We start from the raw sequence: 16,928 nt of genomic DNA, 5'->3' as shown, positions 1-16,928 counted from the left end.
TGTTGTTTTTTTCCCACTGGAAGTTCGACAAGATTATGTCCCTCAAGTGGATGACCTTGCACAGTCTGAGGTAGTGGGGTTGGACCCATTGTCGTCACCTCCATTTCTCCTCTGTTACAATTTCATCATATCAATTTTTGTGTTACAAAGTTTCAGGTCATACTCTCTAGTGCATATAGATAAAATAGTACCTTGGATCTTTGGTCTGTCAGAGGTGTTGTTGTGATAGATGAAATAGTACCTAGAGAACTTTGGTCTGTCAGAGTTTTTGTTGTGATAGATGAAATAATGCCTTGAGATCTTTGGTCTGTCAGAGGTGTTGTTGTGAAAGATGAAATAATTCCTTGAGATCTTTGGTCTGTCAGAGGTGTTGTTGTGATAGATGAAATAGTACCTAGAGATCTTTGGTCTGTCAGAGGTGTTGTTGTGATAGATGAAATAGTACCTAGAGAACTTTGGTCTGTCAGAGGTGTTGTTGTGATAGATGAAATAGTACCTAGAGAACTTTGGTCTGTCAGAGGTGTTGTTGTGATAGATGAAATAATGCCTTGAGATCTTTGGTCTGTCAGAGGTGTTGTTGTGATAGATGAAATAGTACCTAGAGAACTTTGGTCTGTCAGAGTTTTTGTTGTGATAGACGAAATAATGCCTTGAGATCTTTGGTCTGTCAGAAGTGTTGTTGTGATAGATGAAATAGTACCTAGAGAACTTTGGTCTGTCATAGTTTTTATTGTGAAAGATGAAATAATGCCTTGAGACCTTTGGTCTGTCAGAGGTGTTGTTGTGATAGATGAAATAATTCCTTGAGATCTTTGGTCTGTCAGAGGTGTTGTTTTGAAAGATGAAATAATGCCTTGAGATCTTTGGTCTGTCAGAGGTGTTGTTGTGATAGATGAAATAGTACCTAGAGAACTTTGGTCTGTCAGAGTTTTTGTTGTGATAGACGAAATAATGCCTTGAGATCTTTGGTCTGTCAGAAGTGTTGTTGTGATAGATGAAATAGTACCTAGAGAACTTTGGTCTGTCATAGTTTTTATTGTGAAAGATGAAATAATGCCTTGAGACCTTTGGTCTGTCAGAGGTGTTGTTGTGATAGATGAAATAATTCCTTGAGATCTTTGGTCTGTCAGAGGTGTTGTTTTGAAAGATGAAATAATGCCTTGAGATCTTTGGTCTGTCCAGAAGATCTTTTCTATTTAATCTTTGATGTTTTCATTAAAAGATTCTAACAACTCAACTGAAGTAAAGAAACTGTCAATACCTATGTGGTGTTCTTTGCTTAACAGATCTGGCACAGTCATAAGCCTAATTAGCTCATGTGTGTAAGTTCTGCGATTGCCAATTCATATACCTTGACTGCCACAGTATTTCAAACTGGAAAAGTTGGCCTTTAGCACTATCTGACAGAAACCAAGACTCACTGCTGATTCTAGCATATCTAGTATTTGGCATATAAACTTTAAGCCCAATCATGTTTACATCAATGCTGAGGTTCATACTAAGGTAGTAGGAATATTTAATATTTGCATTGAAATGCTTTATCAGCTCCTGCAATTACACGAGTCCCAATATGCATTGTAGCTTATAACTGAGTTTCTTGTTTAATCACATGTTCATAGTTTCTCCTAAACTCTTCAATTGAGAAAGGTGTCAATTTGTGGAATTGAGATCTTAAGATAAGATAATTATATTGATTCAATCAAATGGAAATTCAGTTTGACTACAATTGACAAGCTCAGCGTAACTACTGTACAATAACAGTATAGATGAAAAATTTGAACAGCATTCACACACAAAACACATACACATTCACAACCAGCGCTTTATGAATTTGACTTCTATGCACTTCTCGATGACGACAGCTGATCTTGTAACACTGACCGAAAGTGGGATAAAGTTTTTTTTTAAATCTTTCTGTTTTAGTCCTAATGGAAAGGAGACGACCACTTCGTTCAGATTTTATGTAACAGTGGTTTAATGGGTGCAGGTTGTCCTTAAGAATCAAGAGTGTTTTGAAAAGGCATCTTTCATGAAAAGCTCTTCAAGAGATAGTAGCTGTATTCGAGTTCTTCTTCTTCTTCATCGTTCTCATTGTTATGTTGGAGTGTTCATATGACTAGACCAATACATGAGATGAACTGCGCAGTGGTTTCCAAATCAGGGAGCTCTCCATATAGTTTTCTTTCTATTGGGGTGATTTGGGGCCAATGTCTTATACGGGCCTCTTGGTAGAGAGAGCAGTTTTGGAGGACGTGGTCAGCATTTTCTGGTGATACTCCACATGGGCAGATTTCACTGGTTCCAATTTTGAGCTTCCGGAACATGTGTAGTCGCATTCTGTTGTGTCCGGTCCTGAGTTGAAAGATTAGACGTTGGTCTTGTCGGGATAGCTTATAGTAAGCGTCATCTTTCTTGTGATTTGGATGGGAGCTCGTCAATTTCTCATTTATTTTATCTACAATTAATTTCTTCATTTCTTCTGGATAGAGTGCAGAGTTTACTTGTGAGTTTGTTCTCCCACTCTTGGCGAGTGTGTCAGCCTTCTCATTTCCTGCTAGTTGTATGTGAGCTGGTATCCATTGAATAACAGTTTTTTTGCTGTTGTTGTTGAGCTTTGTAAGTGCTGTTCTGAGGTTTTTAATATAAGGGCAATCAGAGTTTTGCAAGCTTTGGAGGGTTGTTTTCGCGTCTGTTAGAAAGACAATCTGACTGTGAGGGGAACTTGGATGATTTGCTAGCATGGTAGCACCTAGTGCTAATGCTTCCCTTTCTGCTCTGTGACTGTCAGAGAGCTCTCCAGTTGCAATGGATTTTTCTAGTTTTCCTCCATCTGGCCATTCGATAAGTATTCCAGCTCCTCCATTTGTGGTGGCTTTATGGGATGAGCCATCCGTGTAAACTCTGATCCACTGATTGCTAGGGTAATTGGTATGTAGAAAACAGTTCACTATTTCCTTGAGCTCTGTTGGTCTGTAATCAGATTTTCTTTTTGTGTTTTCAATATGGTCCCTTATAGTAGGAAGAGGGCTTTCGTCCCAGGGTGGAGATTCATTATAGTGTATCGAGGATTCCAGTTTCAAGTTGGTGTTTCGTTTTTAGGTTTAGAGATTCCTGTATGAAATTGGTCCTTTTGAGACATTTTTTTGTGCCAGTTTTGTGGATTTTTGTTCTGAGTGGGTGCCTCTCCAAGGTTTCCAATTTAGTGAATTGGGAAAGGATTTTTATTTCTCTTCTTTCATCAGAGAGATCAGGGCAGCGGTTTCCTCCATAGCTCTTATGGGTGTTGTTTTGATTGCTCCTGTCATTATCCTTAAACCAATATTTTGAACCTTGTCTATTTTTCTTAGGTTGGTTTGGGCTGCTGAGCCCCATGCTGTGGCACCATATTCTAGTACAGGTTTTACATAACTGGTATAGGTCTTTTTCAGGATGTTGTGATTAGCTTCTCAATCTGTGCCAGCTAATTTTTTCAAGAGGGATAGTCTCTGGATGCCTTTACTCTGTGTTTTATCTATTTGGTTTTTCCAGGTTAGTCTCGGGTCATAGGTGACTCCAAGATAAGTAGGGCTGTCATTTTTTCTAAAGCTTCCTTATCTAATGTTAATTTTATTGCTTGTTGTTTTGTTGACAGTGATAATATGGTATATGTTGTCTTTTTTGTGTTAATGGACATGCCCCAGTCTTTGGACCTTCTTCTTTTTTCTTCTTCATCGTTCTCATTGTTATGTTGGAGTGTTCATATGACTAGACCAATACATGAGATGAACTGCGCAGTGGTTTCCAAATCAGGGAGCTCTCCATATAGTTTTCTTTCTATTGGGGTGATTTGGGGCCAATGTCTTATACGGGCCTCTTGGTAGAGAGAGCAGTTTTGGAGGACGTGGTCGGCATTTTCTGGTGATACTCCACATGGGCAGATTTCACTGGTTCCAATTTTGAGCTTCCGGAACATGTGTTGTCGCATTCTGTTGTGTCCGGTCCTGAGTCGAAAGATTAGACGTTGGTCTTGTCGGGATAGCTTATAGTAAGCATCATCTTTCTTGTGATTTGGATGGGAGCTCGTCCATTTCTCATTTATTTTATCTACAATTAATTTCTTCATTTCTTCTGGATAGAGAGCAGAGTTTACTTGTGAGTTTGTTCTCCCACTCTTGGCGAGTGTGTCAGCCTTCTCATTTCCTGCTAGTTGTATGTGAGCTGGTATCCATTGAATGACAGTTTTTTTTGCTGTTGTGGTTGAGCTTTGTGAGTGCTGTTCTGAGGTTTTTAATATAAGGGGAATCAGAGTTTTGCAGGCTTTGGAGGGTTGTTTTTGCGTCTGTTAGAAAGACAATCTGACTGTGAGGGGAACTTGGATGATTTGCTAGCATGGTAGCAGCTAGTGCTAGTGCTTCCCTTTCTGCTCTGTGACTGTCAGAGAGCTCTCCAGTTGCAAAGGATTTTTCTAGTTTTCCTCCATCTGGCCATTCGATAAGTATTCCAGCTCCTCCATTTGTGGTGGCTTTATGGGATGAGCCATCCGTGTAAACTCTGATCCACTGATTGCTAGGGTAATTGGTATGTAGAAAACAGTTCACTATTTCCATGAGCTCTGTTGGTCTGTAATCAGATTTTCTTTTTATGTTTTCAATATGGTCCCTTATAGTAGGAAGAGGGCTTTCGTCCCAGGGTGGAGATTCATTATAGTGTATCGAGGATTCCAGAGTAATTTTTTCAAGTTGGTGTTTCTTTTTTAGGTTTAGAGATTCCTGTATGAAATTGGTCCTTTTGAGACGGTTTTTTGTGCCAGTTTTGTGGATTTTTGTTCTGAGTGGGTGCCTCTCCAAGGTTTCCAATTTTGTGAATTGGGAAAGGATTTTTATTTCTCTTCTTTCATCCAGAGAGATCAGGGCAGCGGTTTCCTCCATAGCTCTTATGGGTGTTGTTTTGATTGCTCCTGTCATTATCCTTAGACCAATATTTTGAACCTTGTCTATTTTTCTAAGGTTGGTTTGGGCTGCTGAGCCCCATGCTGTGGCACCATATTCTAGTACAGGTCTTACATAACTGGTATAGGTCTTTTTCAGGATGTTGTGATTTGCTCCCCAATCTGTGCCAGCTAATTTTTTCAAGAGGGATAGTCTCTGGATGCCTTTACTCTGTGTTTTATCTATTTGGTTTTTCCAGGTTAGTCGCGGGTCATAGGTGACTCCAAGATAAGTAGGGCTGTCATTTTTTTCTAAAGCTTCCTTATCTAATGTTAATTTTATTGTTTGTTGTTTTGTTGACAGTGAGAATATGGTATATGTTGTCTTTTTTGTGTTAATGGACATGCCCCAGTCTTTGGACCAATTATTGAGTTTATCAAGAGCATCTTGTAATCGAAATTTCGATGTTCCTACATATTCTTCTGTGCTAATTAAGGCAAGGTCATCTGCATACATGCTGCTCTTAACTTTTTTGGGTAGGTTTTGATTTAGATCGTTTATGAATATTAGGAAAAGTGTTGGGGATAGGACTCCTCCTTGGGGGACACCATTTTTTATACCCACTGTGTGGCTTCTTTGTCCTTGCATGCAAACTAAGGCTTTTCTATTATTTAGGTATTCCTTTATCCAGTTGTACATTCTGTGGGATATGTGATGCTGGATTAGCTTGAGCAAGAGACCTTGTTCCCAGACTTTGTCAAATGCTTTTTCTAAGTCAACCCACACAATTGTTGTTGGTTTCTTTTCTTGAAAGCCGTCTTCTATTTCTTGTGTGATGAAGGCAATTTGATCTTCTGTTGATCTGCCTTTTCTAAAGCCAGCCTGGGCTTCAGTGAGTAGGTTATTTGACTCAAGGATCCATGTCAGCCTTCTATTTATCACTCTTTCCATCAGTTTGCAGGTACAGCTAGTGAGGCTGATGGGACGGTAGCTATCCAGATTATTTCTTGGCTTGCCGTGCTTTAGTATAGGGATCATAATGGCTTTTTTCCAGATGTTTGGAATTCTGCCAGATTTCCAGCTAGCATTGAATAATTGTAGCAGTTTTCTTTTGGCTTGAGGACCCAAGTGAAGAAGCATGTCATTTGATATTTTGTCTGGGCCCGGGGCTTGTTTTGGTTTGAGGGCTTTTAGGGATTCATCTAGTTCCTTCATTTTAAGATTAGTGGTCATTCCCAAGGAGTAAGCTGGATTGTTTTCTTTAAATTTATCTTGGATTTCTGAGTTTACATCTTTATTTCTACTTTCATTAATTTGTATTTGTCCTACGCTTTGGAAAAACTTAATGAATTCATTTGCTGCTTCTTGGCCTTTCAGGGGTTTGTTGTCCTTTTCTATTACTATAGGAGTTGTTCTGTTTTCTTCCTGGTTGAGACATTTGGCTATACGCCAGAGTTTGTGGCCATCTCTATCTACGTTTAGTTGTTCTGTTTTTTCATGCCAACTTTTCCTCATGGCGGAAAGGTAATTTTTCCTGAAAACTGCGTTAGCTGCTTTTAGATTTATGTTATTTTCTATACAAGGGTTATTTTCTACTGTGTTTCTGGCTTCAATAGTGGCATTGTGGAGTTGTTGAAGGTGATCAGACCAGTTGGGGATATAATCTTTTCTTGCTCCTCTAGGAATTGATTCCTTAGCTGCTAGGAGTATTGCTTTAGAGAAAGCTGAGAATGACTTATTAACCTGATTTGATTTGCAGTTTATTGAAGTTGTATATAGGTCTGTGAGCTTTGAGAATAGGTGCCAGTTGGCTTTTTTGTAGTTCCATCTGGGGATGGTGGAGTTTTCTGATATTTTGAAGGAGGTATTGATACTGATCAATATGGGTCTGTGGTCGCTGGTGGCTAGCTGGTCTGCAACTTCTCTAGTGCACTTTTTGGATAAGTTGTCTGTTGCAAAGGCTAGATCTGGAGTGGTTGATGTTAGCCAGGCTCTTGAAAAAAAGGTTGGTTTGTCCTCAGGTTTATTTAGCAAGATAAGTCTGTTCTCTGCTTGCCATTCTTCAATTTCTTCTCCCCTGGCATTTAGGTCTGGGTATCCCCAGCTCTGAGAGTGACTATTCATATCTCCTAAGATTAGACAGTCTTCTTGGTCAGGTATTTGAATGTGGTCAATCTCTATTTCCTTGTCTGGTGGGAAGTAGCAGTTAAATAGATTAATATTTCCATCTGGGAGAATTAGCTTAGTTCCCATTATTTCTGATTCTGAGGAGTTGGGCATAGTTATGTCTGTGGTAGGGATATCATTTTTAATGAGGGTGAGGATTCCTCCTTTAGGTCTGATTTCTCTATCTTGTCTGATGCAGGTGTAGCCTCTAATGGAGAAACGAAGATTACTGTTCAAATGAGTTTCTTGGATGCAAGCTACATCAATTTCTTTCTCATGCAGAAATATTTTTAGAGCTTCTTTTTTCTTTTGGATGCCCTCTGCGTTCCATTGTAAGATTTTTAGACTTTTGGTCTTGGAGTGTTGGCCAGTAGTATTTACTTTCTTGTCCCTGCTCCTGGCTCCACAGGCAGAGATAGAAGAACCACCAGCTCGCTTGTGTGGGCTCCTTCGAGGCGGAGAGCCCGGCCCCCTACCTGCGCTGCGGGATTCCACAGGCAGGACGCCACATCTATTAGAATCGTTACTGAACTCCAACATAGATGAGGTTGCGTGTCAATGTGTTATGCGCCAGGAGGCCCATTGACTCCGACTTCAGCCTGCTTTTCTTTCTGGGTGTGCTCCCATAGCCTTTGATCATCCAAGATCATCTGCAAGGCAGCAGGTGTTTATTTTCGGAGTTTTCTCTCCTAGATGAACTGCTATCCCTAGCTAACGGGTTTCATCTACCTGGGTTTAGAGTTAGAGCGCCCTATACTCGCTTTTTGCAATCATTTCCCTGGATTTCTGAGATGTTTTTAGTAAATATTCTAACCACTGGAATACTTCACCTCATCCTCCATGACTGCAAACCAGTTGGTCCGCGGCTGTTTATTTGCTATTCACAGCTAACCCTTATATCTAAGGGTCTTTCCCCTATCCGCCACCTGGGGACGCGCTTGGTAGAAGGTGGTAGCTCCCCCAAGGTCTTTGGACCAATTATTGAGTTTATCAAGAGCATCTTGTAATCAAAATTTCGATGTTCCTACATATTCTTCTGTGCTAATTAAGGCAAGGTCATCTGCATACATGCTGCTTTTAACTTTTTTTGGTAGCTTTTGATTTAGTTCATTTATGAATATTAGGAAAAATGTTGGGGATAGGACTCCTCCTTGGGGGACGCCATTTTTTATACCCACTGTGTGGCTTCTTTGTCCTTGCATTCGAGCGATATGCGAAGCTTTTTTAATTAGTCTATTTAGAAGTCTTTGTGCTAGTGTTGTATTACCATACTAGCAGGTGATGGCAAAGTTAATTAGACTGCTGATGGTTGCTGTATAAAAAAAAGTTTAATAATTGTTTTGTTGATGTCAAATTTTCTTAGCTTTCTGAGAATAGAAGAGTCGCTGGTGAATTTTTGTGTAGAGGTTTTGACCGTGTTCACTCCATTTCAGTTTGTTGTTGATGGTTGTTCCTAGATATTTATATTCTTGTACTTGTTCTATGGTTTGATTTTTTATCTGAATTTCTGCAATATGGCCTTTTTGTTTCCTAAAGTCAATAATCATTTCTTTAGTTTTCTGAACATTTAAAATTAGAAAGTTATCTATACACCATTGGTATACAGGATGAAACAGGGTGAAGGACATGCACTAACCATGAGATATATATCACTTGTATGAAGACCCACCGATAGTGAAGACTACGTTGGGCAGGTCACATTGAAAGAATGTCAGGTAACAGAGGAGCGAAAATCGTATACAGGCAAAAACCAAAAGGCATGCGACCCAAAGGCAGACCCTTAATGCGATGGATTGATGATGTGGAAGCAGATCTGCAACAGCTTGGGGTTAGGGCATGGAGACGAAAGGCCCAGGAGAGATCTGAATGGAAGGATATGTGTAAGCAGGCCAGAGCCCTCCATGGGCTGTAGCGCCACTGGGATGGATGGATTGGTAAAAAGTGTTAATTGTTGAATGGTACAGATTTTCGTTACCTGCAATAAGGCCAATGATTGCTGTGTCCTCAGCAAATTTTATGATGGGAGTGTCATCTGATAGGCTCTGAATGTCATTTGTGTATATGGTATACACTACTGGTGACAGGATGCTCCCCTGCGGCGCTCCAGTGCTAAGCTCTCTCTCGTGCCTGACACATGCCCATTCACTTTTACATATTGTGGGCATTTGATAAGAAAGTTTAGAATCCAAGCTTGTATGTTTTTGCTAACATTCAATTCAGATAGTTTTTGTATCAGGCGATGTGGTTGGATGGTGTTGAATGCAAATGAAAAATCTACGAATAACTCTGGCGTAGTGTCTCTGAGTATCAAGATGATGGTATAGACAATTCAGCATGAATAGTATTGCATCTTCTGTACTTCTTGGGGTCAAGACGTGTTTCGACTTCTTTCAGTAGATGTTTTAAAATCATTTTCTCCAGTCACTTCATTGGAATTGATGTAAGGGCTACGGGTCGTTGTTGGAAGCAATGATCTTCTTTTTGGGTACTGGAATTATTTCAGATGCCTTCCAAATGGAAGGTATTTTGTGCATTTGCCAGGACTTGTTGAATATAGCACAAAAGATATAGATATAAGCCAGTTGTTCCGCACATAGCTTTACAAGTTTGCCACTTAATTTGTCAGGTCTCGAGGCTTTGGCGGTGTTTACTTGTTTAAATAGTAATTTCTTTGGTCATCCAGGGTCTATTAGTACTGAATGATCAAATTTTCTTCTTGGGTACAATCATGTTTTCATAGAACTGGATGTAAGAATTAACGGTTGTTGTAACTTTATCTATGTCAGGGCAGTTGTTTACAAACATGTCCCAATCTGTTTGCTCCAGACAACTTTGTAGCTGTAAAACAGCGTAGTCAGACCAATGACTGGATGGACTGTACTATGGGTTTTGTAGTTTTTAAAACCGGTTTGTATGTGGGTGTACGATGGATCATTGTGTGGTCCGACTCTCCGAGAGGAAATAACGATCGATATGTGTAGGCCATTTTTATGTTGCTATAACACATGTCCAAGGTTTTATCGTGCCTTGCAGGACAATTAACATATTGACTATGTGTTGAGCTAACGAAAGATGATTGAAATCTCCCATAACCAGTCAGACAGCATCAGGACTTTTTGTCTCAACATTATGTACAATGTCTACTATATGTTCTGATGCTTTCTCTGTGTTGGCTGTGGGTGGTATATACACAAGTATGTCGTAGATTTGTGGAAACTCTCTCGGCAGGTAGTATAGCCTGAGATTGATACATATTAAATAATATTAGTTCAATATCGGTCGTACACACTTTAGTTTTGATTGAAATATTGTTGACACAGCAATACTGTTTATTTACATAAATGGTTAGTCCTCCCCTTGTTTTTCCACTATCTGTTGTTCTGTCTGGTCTGTACAAAAGAAACGCATCCATGTCTACTGATGTGTCGGGAATAATTTCATTTAGCCATGTTTCAGTGAGACAGGACAGATTAGCTAGCTTTCATGGAATTGGTAGAAATTTCTGCAGCAACAATCAAGTTCGTTCATTTTGTTATTTAGTGATGTCCTCTTTTCCTGTTCTTGACTGGAACTCATCCTCTACAGCCTCATTTGTTTCATTTAGTCTATGTGTTGATGGGCTCATGGCAGTTTGTTATGTATCGGCCATTTGTTTACAAGATGGCGGATATGTACATAGATTCATTGATGATCATATTATTCACGCTATCCACTGAAACACTGGTTTTTAATATGTTCACTAATAAAATAGTCCATAAAACTAGAAACACTTTCATTCCCTAAACACAATAACAAAATGTGAACGGAATAATAGAAAAAAAAATGCTGATTATGTCACTATGTAATCAGGTCGCCTGATGAGTGGCGCCCCGGAAGTAATTGCACTTGGTGTTCTTTTCAGGCTTTTATAGTTGTCATGAATCGACGGGCATATTTTTTTTTTTCATTGACAATCAAATTTACGATGACATCAGTCAAAAAAAGATTGACACAGTCCATAGGTCTTTCACCTGGAGCTGGTGCATGTTTTGAGCCTGGATGGGCTGTAAATGAAGCTGGCCTGGAACCACAATCCTGATAATCAACAGCTGTCCATTCTTCAGTAGAGGTGTGAAAGATTTTGATTCTTCTGATTCTGAAGAAAAAGAAATAATCATTTGCTGCATTAATGTAAATTAGAACAAAGATACCTTATTATATGGTACCTAAATTATAGATCTAGATCTAACAATAGATCTCCCGGTACATCATTAAAATTTTAAATTAATTAAAGCTTATTAATTTTCAAACATTTATCTAGATCTTACAATGTAAAAGAACACATGGATGTGCTGCACCCATTTTAGTTACTTTTTATCACACCAAATCAAAATAATCTATAGATTGTTTGAAAAAATAGACCACTACATGTGCAGACTAGATTAAAATCTAATAATCCTAATAATTCACACTTACTAGATTAATCTTCATCTATACCAGAAGCCATAAATTCCTCGGGTCAGGTTAGGTTATATTTATTCAGATTTGGAAAATCAACTTCACTGTCACTAAATGAACTCATTTTGATTGATTAGAAAATATATCTAGAAAGAAACAAACCAGGCACCCTTTACAAATTCACTGTTGGAAGCAAAGGAAGTAAATGGATATGTACGATTTGATAATTACCATACTCCTTGAGATGCAAATTTCAATTGACTTAATTTACTCATGTTTCTTTCTTTCTTTCTTTTTTTTCCAGTCATAGTTTAAAGTAGGAAATTCAGACCTGCCTACCTAAAAGAAAGTAAAAATGTGTATTATGGCACCAGAATCTGTAACACTTGCGCGATCGACTATGTCAAATGTCTAATGTAATAGTTGGCGTGTATATATAGGCCCTATAATAATATATAGTATATAGGTATATATAATAGATATATAATATATATATAGGCCTATGGATAGATAGATAATTCAATTCAAATATGTGATGTTAAACTGTCACTAGTAAATTTGGAAAATAAAATTTCTAAATATAGATCTAGATCTAATAGTTGCAGAGCTTTAGATAAAATTCCCTATAAAGACTATATCTACCCTGTAGTGTAACTGAGTTGATTTTCTGTGTAATAGTAGAAATCGGGACCTGAATCTAGAGATCAGAGATACTAGACCAGAACTGAAAAGACAAGTAGATTCTAGAATCTAGATCTAGACCTAGTCATAGCACTTCTTTCGGTAATTCTGCAGGAATTCAAGGGGCAGCCATCTTTGTTATTTCTTTCTACTTTGATTAGTTCTTTAACCTAAATCTAATATAAGATAAATAAGCTAGATCTAGACACAAGAATTTAGTTGTGAAGTGAGTAGTACTAGTAGTGAGTTACCGGTCCCGCGGATCCGCTACAAACGTAAACCAAGATCTCTTCTACTACTTCTACTTCTAGTCATTCTAGATCTAGAATGTAGATGAGAATCTAGCTTAGACTTAGACAGTAGCTAGATCTATCTTAATCTAGATCTACTGTATAATAAGTAGATGTAAATCTAAATCTAGATCCATCTAGATTCTTAGATCTAGAGGTCTAGTCTATATAGATCTAGATATAGACGTCTAGCTAAAATAGATCTACGATGTTTTGAATCAATAGCGCTTCGATATTTTTTTTACGGAAATCAGGAATTCTTTTTTTGCATTCGACTTTTTTTAAGCTCCAAAATAATTAATTTCTAATGAAAATAAAAAGTCATGTTGGTGGCTGATTATCACTCTCGCGTTCTTCATTTGTAGACTAGATCTAATTGCTATTACGAACCAATCAACGTATAGATCTGGGCACAATGTGTTCACCCCACCTTTACTGTTTTTCCCCCTATAGTAGAACGGCTTAGCGTGACCTCCGTGACCTCTCGTTTAGGGAGGGAAAAAAAAGATACGAAATGCGTAACGCTACAGGTTAAATTCGTATTTGCGTACTGGCTGTCATATTTGGGAGATTCTGCGAAACGAATACGCATTTTGCGGAATGGTAGGCAGGTCTGGAAATTGTTCAAAATAAGATGATTGTTTTTTTTTAGAGGAATCAAAGATTTATGTTGTTCAAGCTAGCTTTTTATTTCTTTCTTTCTACAGAATGGAAATCAAGAAATGCTTTTAAAGCAAGATATTTTTGCTAAAAACACTCCTAACAAAGATGTACAAGCAAAAAACTTTCAATCTGAAGAACAAAATGAATCCATTGAAAATAAAACTTACCGGTATCAGATGGTTTGTGCAGAGAAACAATCTTCTTTATCAATCTCCAAGAACCATGAAACTTTTACGTGTGACTTGTGTCAAAAACAAATTTTTACTAAATATTCTTTAAAAGTTCACCTCGAACTTCATTGTGGAGTAAAACTAAAAACGGTTAAGTGTGACTTATGCCAAAAACTAATATCTAGAAAATATTTAAAATCTCATCTAGCTCTTCATTGTGGAATAAAACAACAGACATTTAAATGTGACTTGTGTCAAAAACATTTATCTACAATAGACTATTTAAAAACTCATCTAGCACGTCATTGTGCAATAAAACTAAAAACATTTAAGTGTGACTTATGTCAAAAACAAATATCTTATAAATATCTTTTAAAAACTCATCTAGCACTTCATTGTGGAATAAAACAATTCAAATGTCAGATTTGCCAGAAAGAATTCATGTATTCCTCAACATTAAAACAGCATTTGAAGTTTCATTCTGTTAAAAAAACATTTAAGTGTGAGATTTGTCAAAAAGAATTCATTCATTTGGTTAGTTTAAAAAGGCATGAGATAACTCATTCTGGTAAAAAGCAATTTAAATGTCAAATTTGTTTCAAAGAATTCCATTGGTCCTCAAGCTTAAAGACCCATGAGATAACTCATTCTGCTAAAAAGCCATTTCAGTGTCACATTTGTCTTAAGGAATACACTCGTCGTTCTACATTAAAAAGTCATGAGATAATTCATTCTGGTATTAAGCGATTCGCATGTCAAATTTGTAAAAAAGAATTTGCTCTCGCCTCAAGTTTAAAATCCCATGAGAGAACTCATTCTGGTAAAAAGTCATTTCAATGTATAATTTGTCAAAGAAAATTTGCTCATTCTTCCTCTTTAAAAATGCATGAAAGGATTCATTCAGGTAAAAAGTCATTTAAATGTCATATTTGTCAAAAAGAATTCACTCTTTCCTCAAGTTTAAAACGTCATGAGATAGTTCATTCTGGTAAAAAATCATTTCAATGTAAAATTTGTCAAAAAAATTTTTCTTGGTTCTCAGGCCTACAAAGGCATGAGAAGATTCATTCTGGTGAAAAGCCATTTCAATGTAAAATTTGTCAAAAAGAATTCATTCGTTTTGGTAGTTTAAAAGAGCATGAAATGATTCATTCTGGTGAAAAACTATTTGAATGTCAAATTTGTCAAAGAAAATTCACTCTACGCTCAACTTTAAGACAGCATGAGAGGATTCACTCTGGTAAAAAGCCATTTCAATGTCAAATTTGTCCACAGAATTTTGTACGGCTCTCTCAATTAAAATCGCACAGCATGACTCATGCTGGTAAAAAGCTATCTAAATGTCAAATTTGCCAAAAAGCATTTAGAACTAAGTCATATTTAAAAAAGCATGAGATGATTCATTCTGGTGAAAAGCCATTCCAATGTCAAATTTGTCAAAAAAGGTTTACAGATTCCTTATTTTTAAAACAGCATGAGAGAGTTCATTCTGGTATAAAGCCATTTAAATGTCAAATTTGTCAAAAAGCATTCAATCGTTCCTCAACCTTAAAACAGCATGAGAGAAATCATTCAGGCTATAAGCCATTTAAATGTGAAATTTGTCAAAAACGTTTCACAAATTTCTCATATTTAAAACAGCATAAGACGATTCATTCTGGTGAAATGCCATTTAAATGTCTAATTTGCTCTAAAAAATTTGCTCTGCTCTTATATTTAAAAAGGCATATTATGAATCATTCTGGTAAAAGGATATTTAAATGTCAAATTTGTCAAAAAGGATTCATACATTCCTCATACTTAAAAAGGCATGAACAAACTCATTCTGGCAAAAAGCCATTTAAATGTGAAGTTTGTCAAAAAGGATTCACATATTCCTCATGTTTAAAACAGCATAAGATTGTTCACACTGGTGAAAAGCCATTTAAATGTCAAATTTGCCAAAGAAAATTTGCTCGCATATGTCACTTAAAAAGGCATAAGATTGTTCACACTGGTAAAAAGTCATTTAAATGTCAAATTTGTCAAAGAGGATTCACTTGTTCCTCATATTTAAAACAGCATGAGAGGATTCACTCTGGTAAAAAGTCATATAAATGTCAAATTTGTTTTAAAAAATTTTCTTGGCTCAATCAGTTAAATAGGCATAAGATGAATCATTCTGGTTCTGGTAAAGAAATTATTTCAGCTTAGAATGTGTTGAAAATGAAATCAAAAGACAATTGACTAGAGATTAATTAAATATTTAGTTTTTAAATGTCATGCCTGTTAATTAAGTCTTATCTGCTATAAAGAATTAATGTAATCGCTACCATAAAATTCACTCAGTCCTTACCTAACTGTTTGAGATACCAGGTATGGTAATTCTTTCTGGTCTAAAACCTTTAAATGTCAAAATGTAAATGTTATGAGATGATTTATTTTTACGAAGCTCATATTGACGCTTTCTGTTTGGTAAAATGGTTTTACACGTTACTTCTCCGACACCCAATCTGGGATCAAGATGAAAATTTGCAAAACCGTTTCTTTTACCAGAAAAAACAAACAAGCATCAATAATAAACAAAAAGGGTAACCAATTTGTTAATTAACTATTAGTAATTAATTATTTTGCTTGGTATCTTGAACAAGAGGAAGAAATTGTACTTAAATGAAGTAATGGTATAAGCTTAATTAGTTCCCTTGATAGGTCGCCGCTTTAAAGTAAGTTTGAAACAAACAATAGAAAACTATGTAATTTCTATTTTCATAAGCAATTCACTAACTGAGCGGTTAGTTTGTCGGCTTGTGTATTAATGTTGTAATTGTGAAACGTTTGTACATTCTAGAAATTCTTTAATTAGAATAGAAATGATTTTTTTTAAACAACCACTTTTATTAGATTTTTTACTACGTTGTATTAATGCTGAAACATTGAGTTTGATTTTCTTGTTCATTGCAAACCAAATATTGTACAGGTTAAATAAAGTAATTTTACGCAGAGCATCAACTGTTTTCCTGCTTGTTTGTATTTTCTATATCATAAAGACATTAGTGCACTTAGAATCGAATCCTTTTAATGAAGTCTAGGGGATATCGGCGAGGAAGGATTTTTTTTTTCCCGATAGACAGGCTTGAACCAATGGCTCTTTACCCACCGTATTGTCTGAAGGATCCAACATGATATCGACCGCAAGGATACCCGAACCGGTGGTGGCATACATGAAGCGCACAAGCCCCGTAAAAAAAAAAAAGACACGCTCGCTAGTATCGGTCGGAGGCTGAGTTGGTTACAGTTGATTGCCTTCGTGTCTCTTTTCTTTAACCTCCACAAGCACCGTGATGGAACCGCCAATCCATCCGCCCATTATAACGCCCGAGTGGAACGATGCGGCGGGACTTTATGGACTCTGTGAAGGAGTTTTCTGTTCCACCCTTGCCCCAGACACCAGGATATTTGGAGAACTATTTTAGAGCACTCAGCTTTAAAACACTGTTTGATAATGTCGACCCTGGAAAAATATTGGGCTTTTTCCTGGAGGTGGGTTTGACTACGAAGATTTGACTTGTGATAGGGCAAAGAATTTGTGAATATATATATTTACTACAGATTTTTTATTAAATTGTATACATTTT

At 37.0% G+C, this 16,928-nt stretch overlaps 1 protein-coding gene across 6 annotated transcripts in view; it reads left to right on the top strand.

The window, feature by feature from the left end:
* LOC106072680 (zinc finger protein 99-like) overlaps positions 1–16,298 on the top strand; it is a 43,295-nt gene extending 26,997 nt beyond the window's left edge. For 3 of the 6 annotated variants that reach the window (XM_056041810.1, XM_056041811.1, XM_013233102.2), the window contains one exon: positions 13,189–16,298. In XM_056041810.1, the coding sequence (XP_055897785.1) occupies positions 13,189–15,507 (2,319 nt within the window). In that variant the 3' untranslated portion in view covers positions 15,508–16,298. Of the gene's footprint in view, positions 1–11,067; positions 11,182–12,308; positions 12,418–13,188 lie in introns of those variants that run through there. The other 3 variants (XM_013233105.2, XM_056041812.1, XM_056041813.1) reach the window with 3 other exon arrangements.
* Positions 16,299–16,928: the final 630 nt, after the last annotated feature.

The sequence above is a fragment of the Biomphalaria glabrata genome, chromosome 9 (genome assembly GCF_947242115.1).
Source record: "Biomphalaria glabrata chromosome 9, xgBioGlab47.1, whole genome shotgun sequence".
NCBI lineage: Eukaryota > Metazoa > Mollusca > Gastropoda > Planorbidae > Biomphalaria > Biomphalaria glabrata.
This window is presented reverse-complemented; position numbering and strand designations above follow the sequence as displayed.